At 38.3% G+C, this 27,066-nt stretch overlaps 1 protein-coding gene across 1 annotated transcript in view; it reads left to right on the forward strand.

Moving 5' to 3' along the window:
- Positions 1-2,073: 2,073 nt before the first annotated feature.
- The window catches only part of WNT10B (Wnt family member 10B), a 34,782-nt gene continuing 9,789 nt past the window's right edge, over positions 2,074-27,066 (forward strand). Inside the window, exons 1-2 of the mRNA XM_075265569.1 lie at positions 2,074-2,296; positions 18,861-19,021. Coding sequence (XP_075121670.1) covers positions 18,954-19,021 — 68 coding nt within the window. The 5' untranslated portion in view covers positions 2,074-2,296; positions 18,861-18,953. The remainder of the gene's footprint in view (positions 2,297-18,860; positions 19,022-27,066) is intronic.

A 27,066-nucleotide genomic window follows, 5' to 3' on the forward strand; every position in this document is an offset into this window, starting at 1 on the left:
ACAAAAAACCTACATGCAGGACTTTTCTATGCGTTGTTTTTTTTTTTTTTTTTTGTTTTTTTTTTTTAACATTGAAGTCTATGGGCAACGGACAGTAACTGATAGCCATCAACTACTGTCCGTTTGTGTCTGTTATAGCTGTGCAGGTTTTTTTTTTTTTTTTTTTTTAAAAAAACAGACATCTGTGCGGACACCAACAGTAGTGTGAACCCTACCTTAGCTGTAATATGTAAATTGAACATCAGTGAGAGCTACACAAAAAACTAGCCAAGGCTTAGCTACATTGTAGTTTTCCTCCCTATATTTGCAGATATGCAAACTCTGATCCCAACACAGCACAGTCTAATTTGTTTGCAGGCTTGGCTAAATGACTAGTGGCACAAAAGACGCTTTGTAGTGCAAAACTTGCCCTCTGAAGTACAATTTTGTTTTTATGGGAAAATATATGTTAAAAAAGGACAAACCTTTGGAACGTAAACCCTTCCTTAGCTGACATGTTTACAACCTATTGATAAAGGGCACAAAAGCTAATGCTCTCCAATGGTCTATCTTCCCTTAGGCAATAGAGAAGTCAGTGGGGTTTTCTCCATGAGAACTCTAATAGGCTTATTTACTAAAGTCTATGTCATGTAAAGGCAGTGAAAACAAATGACAGGTATTATTATAAAGGAACTACAGTAACAAAGCAATGGCTAAAAGAACAACTCACAGTTTTTGTTAGTGATGTGGATGTTGGATGCAGGTGGCTATGAGGAGTTTGGTTTATTTCATTACTATCAATTCCAGAAAGCCATTTAATGCTAAGGCCACATTGGAGAAAAACTGATTTTTGGTTGCAGATTTTGCTGTGTTTTATTTTTTAGCTACAGTCAAGAGCAGCTTAAAAAGGAACGGAAAATATAAAGGAATCATGTATACTCCTCCCTTGTGCTAAATCCGCTCCTGGCTTTGTCTAAAAAAAAAAAAACTTAATAATATTTGCAACAAAAAAAAGTTAATTTTCCGCAACACATGAGCTTAGCCTAAAGGCATGTTCACACCTGGAACATTTGTTGTAGAAATTGACTGTTCATTCATCTAAATGGTGTCTGCAGAAATCCATGCACGTGCTGCAGAAATATGCTCATTCACACGTGTAGAACAGATATTTAGTTACAGAAATTTCTGCTGTGTGTGAATATACACTAATAAAGCATGTTGTAGAAAAGTCAGAAACTGGAAATTCTTTCCATACTTTGACATGTGGTTTATGTCTGCTGCATGGGAATAGATTTCGATATAATTTTCTACAATTTATATATATATATATATATATATATATATATATATATTATAATTTTATATAATTTTTACAAATACTATTCAGATGTCTAGAACAGTCACAAATGTATCTGCAAAAAATCTGTAACATGTGAACATGCACTATGTCACAACCTTAAATCAGCCACCTATGTGATAACTGCAGACTCCTTACTATATAATGGGGATAGGCAAAGATTTGAGACCAATTAGTCAGTCAAGCCAGACATGTTAGTAAATGACGGTACCTTTCAGAGCGAATGTGGTTGGGAATCATGTAAAACTATCTAAACCATTTCCATTAATTAAAAGATTGAAATAAACTAAAATATGCGATGTCTAGAAATAAAACAAGGCGCACTTCTTGCTTTAGGAATTCCAGGCTTCTGTTAATAAGACATATCCTGTAAAAGGCGATTTTAGTTCTACATACAATAACATTCACTCTTTTGTGCTCTTTTTTGCTTGTATTTTGCCACCTAGAGCTTTGCAAATTGATGTTCAACTTTGCCCTGTGATCCCTCATTCACATGTCCCCCTAAGCAGCAGGCAAAAGGTAGCATTCTGTCTGAGCCCGTTACACCTTACAGATGGAAAATCCTTAGGAAGATAGAGAGGAGAAGAAGATAGGAAAGTTGAGAGAAAGAGGTAAATCGTGTGGATGGACAGAGAGGGGGAGTGGAAAGTGACTTCAGGGAGTGGCTGTGTATTCACTATCCAGATCAACTTCAGACACAGAGGAGAGATTCTGCCAGACACATCCCTATAGAAGCTGCTCATAGTGGTTCTACAGGCGCTGTCCCAAACACATCTGAGACCTCGTGACCAGGTGACCAGGTGACTAGGACAACGTCACTCATAGATGCAATGACAGAAGCGACACAAGTAGCAGAGAAGTGCCAACACACCTAGAGGATCCAGTGACAATGGAGCACCCTGATCTATCCAGAGGAAGCATCTTTAGCACATAGGAGAGAAGCAAGCACTGGAGAGGAAGGTAGGACAATAAAGGGCTTAGGGATAAGAAAGAAGCTTAACTAAGTGAGGAGAACAATGTATCAGTCCTACATAAGTAACTGGCAACTTATTCATTCTACGTCAGCATATTATATTGTATAAACTGCTCCCTCTGTCAGCGCAGGGAAATACACCTGTCAATATTGTATAAATCTATTACATACGAAAAGAAGAGAAAACTCAATGTGAAGATTATGTATGTAACGAAATATAAAGATGTAGGAAAGCTGACTTCATCTGGGTCTACTAGTGGTCTGTGATTTTCTAAGTCATCTCTGCTACCTTTGTAAAACTACAGGAGCTATTGTTGATCTGTCTGAAGAAAGACATAGAAATATCTATATAGAAATCACTGTCGACTCAGGATGGCCGTTGTGATGCCACTGGTTAGGACTTGGCATTTAGCTTAGGAATTGTTTACCAAAGCTTCCGGATTCTGGGACTGCAATATCCAAGACATAGGAATTCAGGGTAAGGGTTAATAATAATGACCCCCAGGTAGGAAACTGAAAAGAAGGCAGAAAAGATATTTGGATAAGATTTATAGTGGTCTCTGAATGAAGGCTCCCTGCTGTCATAGTAAAGCAGTCACTATAGCCATGCTGCTTTAAGTCTATGAAAGGTCCATTTGATTTAGGCCAAAAGATCTTAACAACTGTGTAGCAAGAATTCTTTGCACATGATGTCTAGGATTTGACTACATGTAACTCCCATCTAACATATGTAATCTATAGGGAGAGATATCATAATAGCAGTTATTCCTATGAACTAATAGAAGTATCTGGTAATACAACATACACTGCAGCTTGAACTCATTATATTTCATATATTTCATATATCCCATTATGAGGACACACCTAAATACCTCCCGCAGCCCTTTCAAGTTGGCACACATAGTTATGAATAGGTGTGAGAAGCTACATGAATTCTCATATATTCAGAATATCTTTACTGAGACTCTTAAACCCAATGCATTGTGCTATTCATGGCTGCTGTATCTGAGCACAGTATAGAAAGCTCATGTTCTCCTGTGTTAAACCGTTTTTTGGCCAAGTATGAGTCACAGATTTATTGTGGAATCTAAGCTAAAACATATTAACTGATAGATTTCTCCTTTCATAGACAACCCATATTGAATCACATCCTCTTGTGTCATTGAGAAGCTTTCTATTATTTTACATTTACATCCAAAGTAGCAGATTTTAGTACTAAATCCATTGACGTAGATGGAGACTAAGCCTCGAGGGACAAATCAGATGTTTACCTTAGATCTGTATTATATGAGCAATGAACATTACAAGTCATCAGGACCGGCGTCTATGTAAGGGGATGACTGTAGAGATTATGTAACATCTCACATCTAAGTTTCAGTGGAGACACAAGGTTTCCCCCATTTTCCTTAGTGATAATTATTTTCTAGTTTCTGATGAGTAATAAACAGGAATTGCAACATAAATCACATATACAACAGCCGGCTATTAACTAAGCACAAACTAATACAGTTTACATAATAGTAATGCTCCCCTAATAGAAAAGGGTATATATATATGTGTGTGTGTGGTCAGTATCTATAGAGGTTTATTGAGCAAGATTCTTAGATTTCTGCTTTATGAGCTAACATATTAAATATTAATCTAATTTATAGTCGGCTTTATACACCTAGGTATTATATGCGTATTAGATAGTTATTAGATAGATAGTGAGACAGATAGACAGACAGATATAGTAGCAAATCAATAGCAGTGGGAATAATGAATTTACAGGTGCCTTCTGGAAAGCCTGTAGCTTATAAAGGGTTAATATACAAAACATTATGTCAACTAAAATGTCCCAGAATAGTAATACTGAAATCAATCTATGTGGTAGATGTTGTTTTCAAGATTTTTAGACGTCTTAAGGAGAGACATGTGTATCCCCAATGAATCTCTTCCCCCTGATCTTGTATTTGGGTAAGGCACCAATATATGAGAATCTGCTTCTTCTTATCCACCCTATCTATCTATCTATCTATCTATCTATCTATCTATCTATGATAAGATATTCATTTAATAGTCCCACATTGGGGAAAAAATATATATATATATATATATATATATATATATATATATATGATAAACAATTGTATCAGCACCAGCAATTCTGGGGATCATCACATAAATTACACGGCAGAAACCCCTCTCCAGGCAAAAGGGTTTGCAATGGAAAAAAAAACAACCAGCAACTTGTATGGATGGAAAAATGTCCTTTTATTGGAAAAAGCAGCACACCACATATCGGTCCTCCCAGGAACCTGCACTTGAGGTGTTTATATATATATATATATATATATATATATATATATATATATATATATTCAGCATCTATACATAATACTGTGGATGGTTTGGTCATACTCGGGTACTGTTGAATATTGATGTAAAATCACAATGGATATTACCAGTCCCTTCAGACTCAGGTAATAGGTTCACTTACTTTCAGCACCATTTTTGTTTTTTGCACCTGTTTTGGCCTCCCACCTGCTACAATCCCAGTATCATCTAACTATATCCAGAGAATGGCCATAAGTGCTTACTATACTATGTACACTAACAGAGCTCATGATGGTCATATAACAAACTTAGATTGGATTGTCTTTAGAGCTATTGTTGTCACCATATTGTATCATAAAGAGGATGTTATTGCTATACATAATCCATTATCTGCAGTTTGGATAAACCTACTGGCTTGGCATGAGACACTTTACACAAGGAGTGTATAAGAATAGCTCAGGTACTTAACAGAAGAGAAGATGTAAAGATAAAACATGGAAAACACAAATGTACTTAAACCAATCAATCACATACAAAAAATGTAAGGTATATACACGCACATATCTGATCCTTCAGAAGATCATAGCAGATGCCTTTTGGGGGCAAACTGTAACCAAACACCTTACATGAAATGAGTCAGTTTGGAAACGCTATTCCAGTTTTCATGCACTCCCTGCCAGCATCAATGTAAACTTGGAAAACCTTCAGAGATTAGAGGACTTCTCCAAACAGTATATATCAAAGAATAACAATAACCCTGGTTTGAAGCTACAAGATCCTTTGATATTTGTGAAGCAATTATCCAACCCAAAAATTGCTCCACTTTTGCCTTAATATATAATATTAAATGAGCATGTCCTATTACCGAGAACACATAACAAGATTAAACCTGCTCTAATGATACCTGCAGAGGATTACTCAAACATCCAGCTAAGCAGACAAGCAGGGACACCTGCAGAGGTAGTGAGCGGCACCACATGTAGAGGACTGCTGGCCAGCCATGCACACTACAGTTTACTATTAAGTCTTTCATAGGCTTACTTACTGGTTAAGTATTACTTATCCTTACACTCACGCTGAGCCCCATTTACTTTTACCAGTCAATCCCACTGAGCATCATTTCATTATATCAGCATGGAAGTGTTTCTCACATTGAAGCCACCACCATGGAAATGCAAGTGGACGGAGCAGAGCTTCAGCGTTTACACTCAGAATTTATGTTACACTTATTTAACACTTGTGCCAAGAAAGTCTGACATAAATCAATGTTTTATGCGCCATAGTAAATCCCAAGGCCAAGTCATTCATTGTACAACATCAATGAGATGTTTCCAAAAATTATGTATTATTTATTAAAGATTCTTTATCTGACCTGATTCCAAAATATCCATTCCCCTAAGAAAAAACATAATACATAAATATTAAAATGGTTGAATTTATGCATTTTTATTGGGAAAAGTTCATTGTATTGGATCACTACTGATGACTATAGTTCTATATAGTTATGGTTATTGGAAGACTCACAGTCACACACACACACATATATATATATATATATATATATATATATATATATATATATATATATATATATACACACACACGTAGCTTTGTCCCATTGGGATCCTTTGAAATGTCTCACATATTTACTATGCACTTGATGTCACCTCACTAAGATAGATAGATAGATAGGAGATAGATAGATAGATAGATAGATAGATAGATAGATAAAGTGAGATGACATCAAGTGCATAGTAAACATGACACATTTCAAAGGATCCAATGGGAAAAAGCTACCTATATACTAAAAGACAACTACACTACAGACAATATAGGACATGGTGGAAGATGCTCCTGACTGTCTTTGATGGGCTTGTATTGTAATATTTGTAGTAGTACAAGTGTGCTGAGGCTCAGGTTATAATTATTGGGAAACACTGTAAGAAAGACTGAGATGCAATAAATTCCTAATAGTAGTTCCAATGTAAATCCATAGGCAATAACCTGGGGAACATAGTGAATTTATAACAATAAAATACAATGTGCGTGCTCCTTATTACAAAAGACATAAAAGACACAAAAGAAATTCTAAAAACACATAATTCATTTTGCTTGACATGTTAATGCAGCATGCATAAAATATAGACTGTATTTAATGCTTTTATGTGTCAGAAAATAACAGAACAATATAGTAAAAATGTACAAAACTTCCAAACCATTTCTGATCTAATAATGATGTGTAGTCTATCAGACATTAATATGCATTTTAAACCAATAAAGGTTCCTTTTTATCTTCTTCTGAAGATGTTTGATTAGATATTACAATACTGAGATTATATTAGACCAGCATAGACCAGTATAGGATTACCATTTCTTAGTAAATATAGAAATATTTCCTATGTGAATCATCTGTAGCAAGTATATAGTGAAGTTATATGGTTGGAATAGCCGATCTAGGCAGTCTATTCTACAATTCACTTTATACCGGAATGACCACACTAAAGATTCAAACCAATGTTCCATGTTCAATGTTCCAATCTACATATCTAATATTCCAAATAATAATGTCCAAAAGTGAGAATCAGAATGTAAAAGGGACCACCATGCTCTATACTGTTTTGCCATATAATCTTGTAATGGAAAGAGTAGTCAACCACACTTCTCAATACAGCTTAAAAAGTCCAAGGTGAATGGCCAATACACACATCAAGCATAGAACCCAAGCACAACAACAAAAAATAGTAGGTAGAAGAGGCAAAGTGACTTCAGACTCCCTTAAGGATGTAATACAAATTGTAAACATATCTGAGCCAAATAATAGCACTTGATATTATAGGATGTTTACTGGCCCCTAAACCAGGTCTCCTGGGGGCAGGAATGTAGTCAATATTATCTCAGGAATGGAAACATGGACACCTATAAAGAAGCATTTCACCGCAAAACAAATTTTAGTTTTACTTTGTAGTTCCCTCTGTTGGCTCCTTATGTCTGCGTTATAATGGGGGTTTAGGGTATCTTATCTATTGCAATTAAATTCTTGTAACTTCCTCCTTTTAACATATTTTGGTTTATGATATAAATATATTATACTCAATAAAAGCCAGACAGCATTTCATTCAGTAATATCATGAGACGTACAGATGTGCCTTCCCTTCCCTTTGCTCAGATTTGGTTTAGGACTCCAATTTTTCATTAAATAAATTCAATACACTATCGCAACATGCTAGCAAAGCCCTTAACAGGCTGTGATCCACATCGTGACCACTGGGTGGTCACACATAACACAGATAGGATAGATGTCTCTTCACAGAGTGGATTTGGAAAGCCTGTTTCTTGGGAAATGGTAAGGATGATGGATGCTGGATGATACATCTATACTCCTTGAGACAGCCTAGTCTAACTTTACACTGTCTATCTGTAGGCCTAATACGCCTTAGGATGCTTTTCAGGGTTAGCGTTTGCAAATAATAGCAACCTGTGTTTTATCAGCAGATTCTCTTTTGCTGAAAATGAGGAGAAAACTGAGAAAGGCAACAACAGGGTAATGAAGTTTCCTATGGAGGAGCTAAATATAGGCTCCCAGTATATCTCAGTATATCAATATCAGAACATATCCAGTTTTGGTATTGTGACTATGTACTTATTGATCTAATTGGCGGTATAATATTTGCCTTCACATCAGTTCTATGAAGGATGAGCAATCTATGGCTACACATGGAGCCTGCTTCTTTCTTATGGAGCCCCCTAATGGCCAGCAAGGCACATCACCAGACATCATTATTACAATCACCCCAAGTTCCCCCTCTCTAAGCCTCATTTACCTCAGTATATGTGCAGTGGTTTCCTGATTTCTCAGTACTTTACAATCATTTTGCCCTGGTTGAATAAATCGGTTCTCCATGCTCTGACTTCCTAGAAAACTAGACTTGAGTTTTAGTAAGAACAGGAGCTGCATAGAGGAAGCAGAGAGCAAAGTCTGAAGCAACAGTGAGTCACATGGTGTGTCTTAGACTACCGCAGACCCCTGTATGCACTGCAGCTAAACCGTAGTCACAGATAACACTGCCCTCATAGAGCTGTACTGAAATATAAAATGAAAAAATAAATAAGGAACAAGGAAAATAAATAGCAGATTATCATCCCCTGTAGGTATTGGTTTACATGGCCTCAATTGGACAATCATTTTAACTGCTACCCAATGTGCCTTATATGTCACTAAATAGAATATTCCTGAACACGCACGGATGAGAAATATCCCCTTATTATATACTGTATACTAACTTGTTTATGGCATGTTTTCAATGCTAAGTTTCATAACCATGGCTTATGAAATCTATGAGCTTGTACTATATCTCCATGTGCCACCAATGTCATACAGAGACATACTAAGAGTTATTTGTTAACACACATGTAGCATGTTTCATCACATGCCATGTTATTGTATGCTTATGGGAATTACATGTAAATGCACTTGTAATATATATGTATTATATGTAATGTTCCCACTTTCATGCACATGGGGACCTACATCTACAGTCACATGTATGTTATCCTAGGTAACTTCTAAATCTGACATGTCTTAACCTATTTTATAGAATTCTGTTCTAGCAGCCAACTCTCCAAAATCTATGCATTGTTTTCCTCTATACACGTTCTCCTCTGTATCATGAGACGTACAGATGTGCCTTCCCTTACCGTTGCTCAAATTTGATTAAGGACTCCAATTCTTCATTAAATAAATTCAATATACTATCACAACATTCTAGCAAAGCCCTTGACAGGCTGCAATCCACATCGCGACCACTGGGTGGTCACACATAACACAGATAGGATAGATATCTCTTGACAGAGTAGATTTGGAAATCCTATTTCTTGGGAAATGGTATCCAGGTAGGGTGTTTTTCTAAAAAAAAAAAAAAAAAAAGCCATTGAAAAACATCTGTATTGCTTATTTTGGCGATTTTTGTGCACACACACTGTGTTTCCAGCTTTTTTAAATTAAATCTTAAGAAAAAAAGCCAGTCCCAGAACTTATTGCTTTTGTAAAAGAGACAAACACTGTCAGAAAATGTTTAAAAAACAGCAAGAAAAAAATGCAATGTTAGTAAGCATTGGTATGATAACTACTAGGGTAGCAGACATAGCAACTGCTAAGAAGACTAGTTTCCATAGTGACATCAAAGCGAGCATTACCCCTGTACTGTGACATCACATTGTACATTAACCCTGTACTGTGACATCACATTGTACATTACCCCTGTACTGTGACATCATTGTGTGCATTATTCATGTAGTGTGACATCACTGTGTGTGAATTGTCCTGTTACTATCAAATCACTATTTTTATTATCCTTGACATCATTCTATGCATATTATTCATAGCAAGTTTTGCTCTGGGCCCCATGGTTACTTGTTATGTCCCTATATGTAAGGTTATTCATCATGTATTAATAAATAACCTAAAAAATTTGAGAAAAGCACAGTTGAAAAATTTGTAAAAACACCAAAATAACTGTGGTGTGAAATCAGCCTAATATTATCTTCATGTGCAGTTCACAAAAGTAAAAGTTGCTAAAGTGTGACTACTAGACTCGTCTATTACTGGACAATCAATAAAGAGCTTTTCTAGAGTCTGCCCAGTGTTGACACATGGAATTAATATAATTAAAGACTGAGTTCTTACTTGTTAAAAGGGTATGAAAGTTTTACTGTACCAGTGTCACTGATCTAGTGCTCCACATTGGTCTTTGTTGGATGCAGTTTGGACATGCTGTCTGCCAGTTACTAGCCTCGGGGTGTACCAATAAAGCCTGTGATTGGCTATGGCAGTCACATGAGGAAGCTAGCACATTGGCACTGTGGCCAAGAAAAGCTGCCCCTCTATTTTTCTCTCTTTGAATTCAGAATTGAAGTGAGATACAACATATACTAGAAGCTGTGACAGTGTGTCTCTGTCTCTAGCAGCTCTCTCCTCCATACACTATATGCAGAAGCTGTTACCTGATCCCTTAGTGAGCTGTGGATCTCTCTTCAGATTTGAATGGATAAAGAGTCATTTGTCTGTGATAAGATTTACTACAAACGTTTTCATCTTCACTTATCCTATTGATTTATAGAAGCATACAATAGATACATGTACACATGACATCTCTTTAGGATGCATTGTTTTTGGCTAAAGTACTACATAAAACTGCCCTGTGTGGACCTAGCCTAATACAGTCCTATGAAAAAGTTTGGGCACCCCTATTAATCTTAATCATTTTTAGTTCTAAATATTTTGGTGTTTGCAACAGCCATTTCAGTTTGATATATCTAATAACTGATGGACACAGTAATATTTCAGGATTGAAATGAGGTTTATTGTACTAACAGAAAATGTGCAATATGCAATAAACCAAAATTTGACCGGTGCAAAAGTATGGGCACCTCAACAGAAAAGTGACATTAATATTTAGTAGATCTTCCTTTTGCAAAGATAACAGCCTCTAGTCGCTTCCTGTAGCTTTTAATCAGTTCCTGGATCCTGGATGAAGGTATTTTGGACCATTCCTCTTTACAAAACAATTCAAGTTCAGTTAAGTTAGATGGTCGCCGAGCATGGACAGCCCGCTTCAAATCATCCCACAGATGTTCAATGATATTCAGGTCTGGGGACTGGGATGGCCATTCCAGAACATTGTAATTGTTCCTCTGCATGAATGCCTGAGTCGATTTGGAGCGGTGTTTTGGATCATTGTCTTGCTGAAATATCTATCCCCGGCGTAACTTCAACTTCGTCACTGATTCTTGAACATTATTCTCAAGAATCTGCTGATACTGAGTGGAATCCATGTGACCCTCAACTTTAACAAGATTCCCGATGCCGGCATTGGCCACACAGCCCCAAAGCATGATGGAACCTCCACCAAATTTTACAGTGGGTAGCAAGTGTTTTTCTTGGAATGCTGTTTCTTTTTGGACGCCATGCATAACGCCTTTTTTTATAACCAAACAACTCAATCTTTGTTTCCAAAATGAAGCTGGCTTATCCAAATATGCTTTTGCATACCTCAGGCGACTCTGTTTGTGGCATGCTTGCAGAAACGGCTTCTTTCTCATCACTCAACCATACAGCTTCTCCTTGTGCAAAGTGTGCTGTATTGTTGACCGATGCACAGTGACACCATCTGCAGCAAGATGATGCTGCAGCTCTTTGGAGGTGGTCTGTGGATTGTCCTTCACTGTTCTCACCATTCTCCTTCTCTGCCTTTCTGATATTTTTCTTGGCCTACCACTTCTGGGCTTAACAAGAACTGTCCCTGTGGTCTTCCATTTCCTTACTATGTTCCTCACAGTGGAAACTGACAGGTTAAATCTCTGAGACAACTTTTTGTATCCTTCCCCTGAACAACTATGTTGAACAATCTTTGTTTTCAGATCATTTGAGAGCTGTTTTAAGTAGCCCATGATGCCACTCTTCAGAGGAGATTCAAATAGGAGAACAACTTGCAATTGGCCACCTTAAATACCTTTTCTCATGATTGGATAGATCTGGCTATGAAGTTCAAAGCTCAGTGAGGTTACAAAACCAATGTTGTGCTTCAGTAAGTCAGTAAAAAGTAGTTAGGAGTATTCAAATCAATAAAATGATAAGGGTGCCCATACTTTTGCACCGGTCAAATTTTGGTTTAATGCATGTTGCACATTTTCTGTTAGTACAATAAACCTCATTTCACTCCTGAAATATTACTGAGTCCATCAGTTATTAGATATATCAAACTGAAATGGCTGCTGCAAACACCAAAATATTTAGAACTAAAAATGATTAAGATTAATAGGGGTGCCCAAACTTTTTCATAGGACTGTATGTAGGTAACATTAAATGTAAGTAACATTAAAGGGAACCTGTTACCTACATTTGGGACACTAAACCACCATATGGACCACTTATAAATTCCATGATAAATTCCTTCCATTGCAAATTGTACCAAATAATTCTTGTTTCCATTGGGTGTTGGTGATATCAGTGCTTAGAGTGCAGTATTTATTCGGTGCCCATTGAGATATGGTCCTGATAAAGTAAATGAAAAAAACCTGCAATACCAACAATACCTGTTATGAAAAGTACACTCAGTGTGGCATGTGATGTCAACAATGTGCTTATACAAGTGACCTCACAAAGAACTGATCAGCTGGGATGCTAGGAGTCAGCCACCAGCCTAAAATTGATGGCATATCTTAAATGGATAATTCCTTTAATATTATGATGTCATCATTCAGAAATATAAACAATTAGATTACTGTAAAACATATCGAGTGACCCAATAATCCTGACACTTCGCAACTTCAGGCTGCTTATGTATTAATGCAAATGTATTATTGTATTAAATGTATTGCAGGACATGTTTAACTCGCTAAACCAGATTCAACATGAATCTGTAATTTAACAATGAATGTCGCATAAACAAATCTTTCCTACTTCCGTATTATATGAATATATAGATATCTGCACAACAACAATACATGACACTGCAAGAAAACACCATTTAGGCCGAGGCCCCACGTTGTGGAAATGCAGCTTTTTTTGTGGCAGACTTTACTGCGGTTTTTTGAGCCAAAGCCAAGAATGACTTCAATAGGAATGGGAAATATCTAGGAAGTTCTTATACTTCTACATTCTGCTCAATCCACACCTGGCTTTGGCTCAAAAAACCTCAGCAAAACCTGCAACAAAAAAAGTTGTGTTTCTACAACGTGGGGCATAAGCCTTACTCACAATCCAACAGCCAGTCACAAGAATGTAAGAGGATAATGCAATGTTAAAACCTCTGAACCAGTGGCGTAACTAGGAATGGCGGGGCCCCGTGGCGAACTTTTGACATGGGCTTCCCCCGACCGACACCAACGCCGAAGACCTCGACCAACCCCCTCCTAGGCATTCCTGCGCGTTCTATTATGCCCCATAGTGGCCCCTTCACACAGTATTATCTCCCATGGTGGCCCCTTCACACAGTATTATCGCCCATAGTGGCCCCTGCACACAGTATTATGTCCCTTACCTGCCCCTACACACAGTATTATCCCCCATAGTGACCCCTTCACACAGTATTATCCCCCATAGTGGCCCCTGCACACAGTATTATCCCCCATAGTGGCCCCTGCACACAGTATTATCCCCCATAGTGGCCCCTGAACACAGTATTATCCCCCCATAGTGGCCCCTGCACACAGTATTATCCCCCATAGTGGCCCCTGCACACAGTATTATCCCCCATGGTGGCCCCTGCACACAGTATTATCCCCCATAGTGGCCCCTGCACACAGTATTATCCCCCATAGTGGCCCCTGCACACAGTATTATGTCTCTTACTGGCCCCTGCACACAGTATTATCCCCCATAGTGACCCCTTCACACAGTATTATCCCCCATAGTGGCCCCTGCACACAGTATTATCCCCCATATTGGCCCCTACATATCCACAGGTCCTGATTGACATACCGATACCAACGTAGGTCCTATTCAGGGTCTCTTGAATAGGACCTTATAGAGATAAGCGAATCAGATCAGCACACATTGAACTAATTAAAAATTTTGTTAAAATTTCTGATTTTAGCTAACTTTTGGAATTTTTTCCCGTGTGAACCTCCCAAATCGATGGATCACTATCTCATTACCATCAAATTACTGACTCCTCTATTTTTCCCCAGCCCAACTCTGACTCTGTCTCCAACTCCATCATTAGTGGCGGGCAGCCATAGTCTGGCAGACACAGTAAATGTCCTCTGATCCATGAAAAATAATTTAATAATTTTGAAGCCATAGACGCCATCCAAAACTGGCCCCAACTCCGCAGCCCTGCTCACTAGAGGAATAAAATAATACAATACTGTAAAGAGTTTATTTTATAGTATCTAAAACGTTACTACATTTATAGATGTTACTAAATCTTATGGAAGCTTACAGTAATCTTTAACCAATAAGAATAAACTTTCATTCAGAAATTCTCTGGTCGTGTGTGTATTTTTTATCTTGAACAGAAAGACATTCAGCAAAAACACATCTGAGAGCCCATGAAAGAGCAGAAAAGGCAACAGATAAGGAAACTGAAGGTCAATACGATTTTTTGTTTTTTAATATTAACACAAAAAGACCAAAAACAATTGCAAAATATCTATATCAAGGGAATTCAGTATCACTGACCTACTTTCAATGACCAAAAGTAACCTAAACCACATGATCTGAATGGTAATGATAGCTGGAAGGTGAGATTTAGTCAATCAATGGGGAAGATTTCTCCATTCCTATAGGCCAGTCGTCTAACATAGAGGAGTTATATTGTGGCCCACATATGGCGCAATAATGGAAATCTACATCAGTTCCTAACTTGCATAGACCTTCATTCTGGCCAGAGCGTCTTCATAATTCAGCGCTAGATGGGGCCATTATTAAGACTGGTGTACAACAGGCCAGTTGTAATAAATCTACCCCTATGTATTCAGATAAGTCCAATGGTAATTCCAAGAGAAGTCTGGATCACAGGGTAGAAATTACTACTAAATACTAAATCTACAACTGTATATTTACAAAAAAAAAATTGTATTTACACTTATTAGAATTTTTTTTATACATGTTTCAATCTCATAACTATTTTTTGCTTTTCCTTAATACAAATATTTATTTTATAATTTGGTTTAATAAGAAGTTCACATGATGGGACTGTAACAATCAATAGGTTTTACTGCATTTTTTCGATCCATTATTTGACTGGTTAGATTGTATATCATGGGCTGGGATACTCTCAGTCAGAGAGAAGGAGGTCAGTGAAAGTTACCACTGGACTTTTTTGGACATGTGGTAAAAACAATTTCATGAATGAGTCTTAGCTTACAGCTTTTATTGGCTGGTTTAGATTCAGGTTTAGGTTGCTTGGGTAACGTGCCAATGGCCGAGAGCACCTATAGATTGTTCACATGCACATGACCGGAGAATTCATGAAATTTCTTAATGGTCAACTAATTTATTGTATAGGTTGGACTTTTCTATAGCTGGTTCTTCTCATTGACTTGTGATTCGTAAATAGCTATTTCAATATTTCTATCTGAATTCCAGATCAGGTGACAGCTGCCTCCCAGCATGTATTCACTGACATTATGGTTTCCTATGATGATCATATTAGAATTTTATGTGAAAAATGTGAAAAATCCCTTGTAAGTGGCCAGTATTAGCAGTATTATAAGCAATGTGTAAGCTGAGAATCGGAGCATACATGTTTTTGCTGCATTAGAATTCATCCGCTTGCTTAGTCATGTTTAGAAATGCAAAGGGCTAGCAGATATACAGCTCCAGGTATCGAAAGTGTCCTGCCAGCAATTTTAAAAGGTTAAACATGCATTCATCTGGGGACTTGGAAAATAAATACAAATCTCTTAAATCCTCTGAAAACTTCCTTGGGAGCTATTTTTTATCATTCAGTCTTCAAGCTTTAAAAACATACCTTGTCTAAATCATACGTGCTAATCCGGTCAAGCTGAACTAACTTTTTACCCTGGGAAGTCCGAATGTTTTTCTGCTTTTCTGTTTTTTTATTTATTTATTTTATTTTTATTTTCTTTTTATTTATTTTCTTAAAGGCAATCCAAGCCTCCAACGTGAAGTCGCAGCAACAGAAAAGCCCAATGTTTTTAGAGTTGCTTTGATTATACAACATCGAAAATACATTTTTCTTTCTTGTTTTTAGATCTGTCATGAAGTCTGTCCTTTTGTGACATTTTGCACATTATATGTAAAAACGGAGCTCTTCTATAGCCAGTGGAGAGTCGTAGCAATATTTTTGTGTATAGACTACAGAATCCCCATTATCTCCTACATGTGTTTATGAGTTATAGGGGTTTTCCAGGTAAACTGTAAAACTCACTGTAAGCCAGGGGTGGGCTACAGTAAAAAAAAGAGGCCATTCTCACCTATCCCCAGTCCTTGATCCTGCATTGAGTTCCTCGTTCCATTCCAGGCCAGAAGAGAATCAGTGCAGATGACCACTCACTGTTCTTAGTAGCCACATGATGGGTACCAGTGATGGATCTGCAGTCATGTCAACAGTATCCAGCATTTGTCTGCTGAAACTAGTGACTGGCCACAGAGGTCACCTCAGCCACTTTATCAATGACCCAACCAGTACTGTCACTGAATGGGAAACTTAACACCAGAATGGAGGGAAATTGAGTATGGCTCCTTTTTTAGATTTTAGCCCAAGCTATCCCCCCTGAGTTTTCTAGTTTTTTTCCCCCTATCAGTATGTCTTTGGAGTGTGGGAGTAAAACCACACAAACATGGAGAGAACATACAAACTCCTTGCAGCTGTCATCCTTGGACACTATGCTGCCTGGGTTTTCTTTGACTATAAAACCCCTTCAACTTTTGCACTTAGTGTGGGAAAGGGTATACTTTCTAGTTTTCAGAACTATATCTTATAACAGAAAGAAAATCTCATTCTCTTATCTGGCTCTTTTTCTGCATCCCCTTCCCTTCCTAAACTGCCCTTCACTCTAGCTGCAGCAAGATAGAAGGTCATATATGTGTCATATTAAATCTGTGCCAAGGGGGAGGAGTGAGGAAAGACACATACTGACAGACACATAGTTACATAGTTGATGAGGTTGGATAAAAACATTAGTCCATCAAGTCCAACCTATAACCCTACAATCCCTACACTGATGCAGCTACCAGTAAAGTTTGTATCTTACTCCAAGTGCTTTATTCACATCAATACATGTTCTTCTCTATAATGCCCTACAAGATACTGCTGCTTCTGCATGACATAGAGAAAGCTATGGAGCACATTGTCGTCTCATTTCTATGTGCTGTCTAGGGAGACATCATAGGAGTTAGTTTACCCACCAGATAATGGAGAAGTAAAAGTTAGAGATAGAACCATCTGAGGCTAAAAATGCAGGACATAAATTATATAATGTCTACAAATAGTGATATTCATTGTGTATGCACACTGTACTATGGATTTATGCAAAGTCTGCTGAAAGATTATGTGCACCTTAAGCTTATATAAGCATATTTCTTTAGTCACAACCATTATGTATAATTACTTGGTAGCGTTGTCAGGGCAAGACCCAACATAAAAGGTTTCCTAAAAAAACGAAAGTATTCTATTCATTATTCTAACTATTATTAATAATCCACAATATTTATGTGACAAGTTAGCAGGGATGGGAAAAAAAAGGTAAAATGTCGAAAAAGGTCATGTAAAAAATGAATAGGAGCCTGGGCTATTTTTTTGGCTGAAACCTAAACCTAAATCCAGCCAAGTTAAAGGTTTTGAAATTAATATTTGAAAATTTCATGAAAATCAATAAATGGAGGGCAACAGGATTTATCAAACTTACACGTTGCAGCAGGAGTGCGAGGCGCTAACCTGATCGTATGTACCTACGTCCGTCTACTCCTCTTTCCTTCGTAAATGTCCCTCTTTTTGATATTGGAACTAAATCCATGGATCCTGACTGTCCATTTTATGCCACAATTTTTCTAATATGTAACAATTTGGTGCATTTTACATCTTAAACTGTCTATATTCAGATATTGTTTGTGCTAATATTTTAATAAAAAACTTTTCAAGAATTTACTGTAGATAGGCAAACAAACTTTGATCTTCTACTTAGTGAAATATGTGGCCAGATTCAGATGGCCATTTCATTTTTAACAGACCTACGTGAAAAACAGGGGTAAAGATTTTTGATGGCCGTTGTGCATCTTCTTTAATGTCTGTATGTCTATTTTTGATGGCCAAGTGGCATCCATTTTTCATCTGTTTTTAACTGACTGTTAAAAAAACCCTGATGAATTTCATTGGTAACTTGGACATCAACCTGTTTTACATACATTAAAAATGGATCCATTGATTTCTGCTGGGTCCATGTGTTCATCAAATGGACAATAGTAGAATATCCAAAAAAAACAACATGTGACTACACTCTTTCATTCTCGTTCTTCAATGTCATGTATAAGGGCTATGTTTCCCTTTTTGAAAATACAAAAAGTTGGGACATAAGCCTCATGTTGATGGGTCACCTCTATGTCCAGGTAGGCTTCAAGTTCATCAGGTTTATCAACCTTCAGTTGCAGCAACCGGGTAGTGTATCACCCAATAGATTTCTACAATTGTCCCCTTCTTGGATACTTGTCGCTGGTAACTTAATCTAGTATTTAAGCATGTCACATTACTGACACTGGTCTATCTTTAATAGGCTCAGTAAGACTGGAGAAGAGGGAGCCTCTGGGCCAGGAGATGAAGAAAGAGCCTCACTGTCTGGCACAGCTGTCCAGTAAAAGGTCAGAGGATGGCCTGGGACATTCACACAGGGATCTGGCCCTGGATTCTTACCATCTCCATATGGCTCTGCAGTCGGTAATGCCTTTTTTTTTATATTTTGCAAAACTGTTATTTTATTCAAACTTATTAAAGGGATCCTATCATTCAATTACTTTTTTTTTTATCATTAACACAATGGAATAGCCTTAAGAAAGGCTATTGTTCTCCTACCTTTAGATGGGATCTCCACGCCGCTGTTCGCCTAAAATCCCGTCTTTTGTCAGTATGTAAATTAGTTCTCTAGCAGCACTGGGGCAAGCCCCTGTGCTCAAACAGCACTGGGGGCGTCCCCAATGCTTCCAGAGAACTCTGCAGCGCCGCCTTCATCTTCTTCTGGAACAAGATCTTCACCGCGTATTCTTTCGGCGGTGGCTTCTAACTTCTAGGCCTTGGGCCTAAGGCAAATCCGACTGCACATACTCGCGGCCACAAGAAAAATGGCTGCTTACATAGTATTGTCAGCGGCCATTTTCTCATGGCCGGTGGGCATGCGCAGTCAGCTTTGCCCTAGGCCCAAGGCCTAGAAGCTAGAAGCCAACCCCCGGAAGAAGATGCGGTGAAGACCTCGTTCCAGAAGAAGATGGAGGTGGTGCTGCAGAGTTCTCTGGCAACATTGAGTACACCCCCAGTGCTGTTTGAGTGCTGGGGCCCGCCCCAGTGCTGCGAGAGAATTCATTTACATACCGACAAAAAACGGGATTTTAGGCGACCGGGGGCACGGAGAAGACAACGAAAGGTAGGAGAAGAATAGCCTTTCTTAGGCTATTCCGATGTGTTAATGATAAAAATATACGATTGAATGATAGGATCCCTTTAACGTCTCATCCTGTCCTCCCAGAAAATGTGTTGGAGAACCTCTTTCATACATTATAGCCAATGCACCCTTTCCTTGCATGTAAGTCTAAATGCATCCAAGGATTCTGTTTGGAAGATTTCCCGACAGAATCCTTGGAGTATATGTTTATAGTGGTATCTTTGACATAGACTCCCATGTGGATAAAATGTATACCACTCAGCATATGTTGTTATTGAGACTCTCTGTATGATACACCAAAAATATATGGTGAATAGGATCCTATGGAAGTATTCCTGGAACATATGGTAAATTTACATAAGATGCATAAAAATTCTTTAACAGTTCATTCATACGACCAAGCTTCATCTATGAAACTAAGTCCGTGTGTGAGCCATATTTACAGGCCTGAACACTATACCTCTCCACTATATACTGTCCTGTAGTTATTGAAAGTTGTGTTATTCTTTTTCCTAAAATCTAAACATTTTTGGGATAATACATAACATTTCATTTTGTAGTTTCCCCATGATCTACCATTGCTTTTTAGCGCCATGTTTCTTTGTCTGGAAAATACATAAAGAGTGAGAATAAAAACTAAATGGGATGAACTTTAGCTGCAGGTCTGTATCAGACTGACCCAAATATACTTTTTGCAACTACTAATGATGTAGGATATGGATTTAACCCCATCTGGATTTGCACCAAAAGCCTGATAGGAGCTGCAGAGGTTGTCTGTATTGTATGTAAACTCTTGTTTTCTGGTACTTCTACTACAAGGAATTGTCCTTTACTAAACAGACAGTTGCACTGAGAGTTCTGGGAGGTACCGCTGCTCCTTAAGGAATGCTATAAAATAATAAGAAAGCTCCTCTATGAATAAACAATGCAAATATGTCCTTTCTAACAAAGTTGTGTCTCTAGCGCCACCTGTTGACAGACACAAATCATCTAACTCAATGTTTGGTCCTTTGGACAGACCTTGAGAACAATAATCTAAGTCAAACTAAACACTTGTCTACACACAGCTATCTCAGGGTGTCCTTCACCAATGCAGAGTCCTGGTTTGGCTGGGTAAGAGTAAGGACATGGTCCTGGTTGAACAACTCTATTGTTCTTATACATGATATCAGTTTAGATTCAGCTGAATAACATAGGATTATTGCTATACTCCTAACAATACTGTACCTGTAGCCAATTGTGATTTCTCCCTATCTTCTATATTGATAGCACTAATACCTAAATCCTATACAGTCATGGTATGTGTTTACTTGAACGTCAACCACTGCACCCTACGGCAATGAAGTGTTTAAGCACCTGATCTGTAAGAGTGCTGCCATGATGGGATTTATGAATGTCTTGCACCTTGACCTCAGCGAGTTTAGGAGGATTTATCTTCCATCACTGAGTGCTAAGCCTATGCTAAGGAAAAGTAAAAATGAGAACATTCATTGTAAAGAGGCGACTACACTGTTTCATAGACCTCAATAGGAGAACATAATAATGTGAATATAATAGTAGGAGTACAAAATACTTCCAGCTGAATTACCTGCATTGTATGTCACCTACCTTTATATTAGGAGCGCGTTGTAAACCATTACGTAGTACATAGACACAGATTGGGGTTGCAACATTGAATGCTTTCTGTTACCGGGCCCTGGAGCCTGAGGAGGCTCAAATGTCTCTTCATAATATGAGAAGACCCCAGTATTACAGATTGCACATAGAAAGTGGGGGCCCAGAAATTTAGTGATGTTTATGGTTTTAGAAATTCACATGTCCCATGAAGACAAAATAATAATAATAATAAATTTTATTTATATAGCGGAAACTTTTCCGGAGCGCTGTACAATTTGTAGGGTTCAAATACAGACAGAAAGATACATTACAAAGAAAGTCATTTCACACAATGGGACTGAGGGCCCTGCTCGCAAGAGCTTACAATCTATGAGGTAGAGGGAGTGACACAAGAGGTAGCAGGGGCGGTATTGCTTATACAGAGGTCAGACACTTTTGTAATAGAGGTGACTGTCATTACACAAACATAAGACTTTATGAGCCGCCAACAGTCGTGTCCTTTAACATGTGGATGGAGCTTGGACCTATAAAGTTAGCATGAGATGATATATCATGTGGGGAAATGTGGGAGCGGGGACAGAGGAGGTTTAAGGGTTTACGTTAGAAATTGTGATAGGCCTGTCTGAAAAGATGTGTCTTTAGTTTGCGTTTGAAACTGTAGAATTTGGGAGTTAATCTGATTGTCCGGGGTAGAGCATTCCAGAGAAGTGGTGCAACTCGGGAGAAGTCTTATATACGAGCGTGGGAGGTTCTGATAATAGAGTATGTAAGCGTTAGGTCATTGAGTGAACGGAGAACACGGGTTGGGCGATAGACAGAGATGAGGGAGGAAATGTATGGAGGTGCGGCATTATGGAGAGCCTTGTGGATGAGAGTAATAACTTTATATTTTATTCTATAATGAATAGGCAGCCAATGTAGTGACTGGCACAGACCCAAGGCATCGCTATAGCGTCTAGACTGATAGATAAGCCTGGCCACTGCATTCAGAATGGATTGTGGAGGGAAGAGTTTAGTAAGGGGAAGACCGATTAGTAAGGAGTTACAGTAGTGGTTTGTTTTTCAGGATGAAAAGCAGGTTGGACATTTTTGGACTATTGCTTTTCTTGAGAACTGTAGGAAATGGGTTGTATCTGGCCCTAGGTTCAACCAGAGACGATTATCATATCTTAATGTGCTGGCAGGGAGTTGTGGATAGCATGTTTTGCCATGGTGTTCCTCATTTTGTTGGCAAGAAATTAGCATTTAGACTCCTGAAAAGAGTATCAAAGTACTCACCCATATCCCAATATTTTCTTAGAAATGTAATGAATCCTCTGCATAGGCCTGTGTCTGGCTGAAAGACAACTGTCTAGAGCAGGATACTCCTTGCTGTGTCTGCAGTAGGACACAATGATTGTTAAGCCTTCAAACCTCAACCCCTCTGTTGGTCTCCGGCTGATGATAGAGCAGATCAGCAGGAAATAAACCTTTTTTGTTCTCTGCCAGATTTCTACGTTACTGTTTGGTTCAGAATCAAGCAGAAAATGCAGCAGACAGACAAAAAGTGAGGGTAGTTATACTTCTTGTTTACTTTTATGATTTCCTTCTAGGTTTACTGTTCCTTTAAGGCTATACATGTAAGACCATAAAGCACAATCATAGAAATTTACTAATCAAAATGCAACATAATTCTGGCACAAATTATAACAAAAAGTGTAATACATGAATCATACCATTTTAATATACTCGTATTACCCTTTAGGTACTTTTTGTGCATTCCTAGACCATATTGAAAGGTGTCGAAAAAAAAGGGGCTTACATAAATGTTTGGTACCAAATTCTTGCATATATTAAGCCAGCTAAGAGGCGCCATAAGAATACATGTCTACATGAGTCACTGTAATACATTTACCATGTTTTCGGCATGTCTAATCTAGTTTTTCGTTTTATTAATTCCATCCTGAAATTAAGCAGAATAAATGTGCCTATAAATGTGTGTCTGTGGGTGCATTGAATACAGGGTTTGTTATATCTAGTACTGTACCTGCACTTTCCCAAGAGGGCTGGTTCTTATGTAGGAAAAGATTTGTCCAAGTAGTTGAAGCCTATAAAACTAAAAGAATCCTTTTCCATGGGCACCTGCCATGCATTGAATTGCATGAAATCATATTTATTGGCTTGACAAAAAAAATTATCAATTTGTGCTTTTTTCAACAAAGCAAAAGCTGGACAAACTAACTAACAATAGAGCCTTGTATCTTGAAATGTCACTTGGAAGGCTTTATAAAATCCTGTGCTGACTATACTATGGTTCTCACCACTATGGGATAAATCTGTGTACTTGGTATAGCTCTTATATATCATACAGGGTGAGGTAGGACAAGTATCTGCTATTCTCTGTGTAATCAGATATAATATTGCGCAAACTACTGTTTAATCTAAGTTCCATATAGAACATGTTTTAACAGAGGGGAGGGGAAGTCTTAAATAGATCTGGAGATAAGACTCATGTGCTGGCACTTGTTTGACATACCTTGTATGTGTCTGCCAGCCAGCACATAGAGATGGCTGCTGGTTCTCCATGAACATATGTCTAAAGTGTCCCCATCATGTTAACTCGAATAATAACATACATGGTATTTGTATGTATTGTGAAATTGAACATTGAGCCCCAAGTGTCTAAAGGGTTTCTGAATATTGTGCTGCCTATTTTAAGAAATAGAATCAGGTTCAAAGGTTTTTGTTCCCCAGTCTACAGTGCATAAAATATAACATTTTAACAAAGGCCGAGTGAATTGTTAGCATTGAGATTTATATGTCATTTATATGGCATTTACTAGAGAACACACCTGGCCTGTTCTGTGCTACATTTTGACAGGAGGAAACTAGAAGAACCCTTGTATTAGCTTATTTCAGTGATCTGCTGGGGCAAATATTCCAATTCTTGAAGTGTAAAATAGAGGATTCTTTCCAGTCTGAACCATATTCAGGAAAACCTGTGTGCCAAAATATTCTTGCCATTGGGTGATGTCGGCCAAATAAAGCAGTTAATACTTGGTGGTGCCTTGTACACTTGGTCACTGAGTTATATAGATCCTGCATAGATCATGGTGAAGCTCAACTACAAAATATCAGACCAAAATTTAAAGGGGTTGTCCCATCTCAATGATCCTAGCTATACTGGTAGCTTATGTAAATTGAAGCCTTTTCCTAAATATATTGCTTTAGAAATTCTTCTTTGTTTGCCTGGTATGTGAATTTATTCCCCCCATTGTTTACACTGCGTTACCATAACCACGGACCTATATGACAAGTGACATCACTCACTGCTCTTTCAGATACTTGAGTTATCTGATAAATCCATGTCAGTTATCTCTACGTGTAAACACACAGATAATACTTTGTTCTGTACAAGAATCTACATATTATATGACCTGCAGAAATTTCTATGTCCTTTCAACAAGAGGGAGAAGGGGGAAGAGAAATACAGGAAGTGAGAAGCAGACACTGCAGGCTGACTGGCTGAAAGACTGACATGGGAGAACCCCTTTAAAGAGAACCTATCAGGGGTCTCTGAGACACTAAACCACTCACTGGTCCTTATGGACTGGGGTTTCAGTGTCCCATATAGCCCTGTTGTAATGGTATTAAAATAAAAAACCTTTATACTTATCCTGGCTTCTGTATTCAGAGCATCACCCCAGTTCTTCTTTGAAGCCGCAAAAATACACCTCAGCCTCATTGCACATGTGCTGAACCTTAAGAGCATACACAATGGAACCAGGGTGTACGTTCCCAGCTTCAATAAATAACCCTGCAGGCGCCAGAAGCTTCAGGCATCACTCTGATGAGATTCATTGGACTCATATAATAGTTTGTTTTTTGATGCCACAAGTATATTTGGGGCTCTAAACCTCAAGTCCATAAGGACCTGTAGGTGATTTAGTGTCCCATATTGACCAGACTGGTTCCCATTAAAGGAGTATTCACATCTTCAGGTTTAAATTTCTATACATTGTTTTATCTAACTTGCTCAATTTGTCAGATACAGCTAAATTTGTGCCCTCAGTGTTTACAGGTCATTGCCCATTGCCTTAGACCGCCTTGTAATAGAACACCTCAGCTATCCAGTAGCATTGCTGGTCCATCCTCTTCTGCTTTGCAAAGTGCAGTTTACTACTGATCCATTATAAGGGCTGGAACAGTGATTGATCCGCTGTTATTTCTGCATGTAAATCCATAGATATCACTGTACAGTCTATTATTTGTAAAAAAAAAAATATGCAAATCTATTCTCCAGGATGTAATTAGGAGGACAGTGCACTCTGTACGCCGCCCTCTAGAGGGCAGCATCCTTAACATCATGCACGACTCAGTTATAAAGTCTAATTAATCATGATGTGGATTTAATTGCCAAATTAGTATTTCTATTCCAAAAGGAACAGATTCCCAGCTATGGACAGCGCTGTTTCGGCCTATACTGATTTGGCAGAGTGAGAGACTATAGACCAGGGTCAGGGGATAATCGTACACATCAGGGAGAGTGTTTGCCTACATAGGCAGTACGGAGACTTTCAAGTCATTCCTGCTCGATTCCTGGTCTATAGTCTCTCACTCTGCCAAATCAGTATCCCTACGCTATGCTGAGGATGGCCCAATAGGCCAAAACAGCGCTGTCCATAGCTGGGAATCTGTTCCTTTTGGAATAGAAATACTAATTTGGCAATTAAATCCACATCATGATTAATTAGACTTTATAACTGAGTCATGCATGATGTTAAAGATGCTGCCCTCTAGAGGGTGGTGTACAGAGTGCACTGTCCTCCTAATTACATCCTGGAGAATAGATTTGCATATTTTTTACCCAGAATCCCTAGCGGAGCAGGAATGACTTGTAAATCTCTGTACTGCCTATGTAGGCAAACACTCTCCCTGATGTGTACGATTATCCCCTGACCCTGGTCTATATCAGTAGATGCCAGTTTATGGCAAGTTACCAGTGGGTACATAATGCACCAATGCAATATGTTGTCACAATGTTACGTCACATCATGTTCATATAGTTCTGTGAGTAGGCAAAATGTCTTCTTACAATGGTATTTTCTGTGAAATAGCTTCATAGTCTATAGAAATATACAGAGAAGTGTTTGTGGCTTGTCCTCTAGTTACACTTTCTCTAAGCATCCTCAATACAATCTGCTTTTCATGGATTATAGCACTGATATAGAGTGGTATTCAGACATACTTTGCCTTCTAGAGCACCTTTCCACTTGTCGCATGGATACATTTGTCCATATTTGTTATCATTCATGTTAGTAATGTATCTCTGTGTATGTTTTATTACAGTCTCACTTCCTGTTTTGAGTAATGCTGCGTTTATTACTATGGTTATAAAACATGAATTATTTTCCCTTCAGCATGGGCATGTTTTGATCTGTCGTTTGGTCCCTTGGCTCTGAGTTCTGTTTTCCTGCCCCTCCTACAGCAGGAGAGAAATTGCTGATCCCTAGTTCCAAAGTGAAGACAAATATATTCCCACCCTGCAGGGAGCGTCCCGCCGAGCTTCTGACAGCGGTCGAGTCTTCTGTCCCCACCCAGGGCAAGATGTGCAGGCCATGTGTTAACCATTTTACAGCCACATCGGTGTGAACATAGGGGCACCTGTCGCAGAGTGAGGGTGTAAAGCCCCTCATACAATGCCAGGTGACCTTCACGCTTTCCTTTACAT

Source organism: Leptodactylus fuscus, chromosome 2 (genome assembly GCF_031893055.1).
Source record: "Leptodactylus fuscus isolate aLepFus1 chromosome 2, aLepFus1.hap2, whole genome shotgun sequence".
NCBI classification, from domain to species: Eukaryota; Metazoa; Chordata; class Amphibia; order Anura; family Leptodactylidae; genus Leptodactylus; species Leptodactylus fuscus.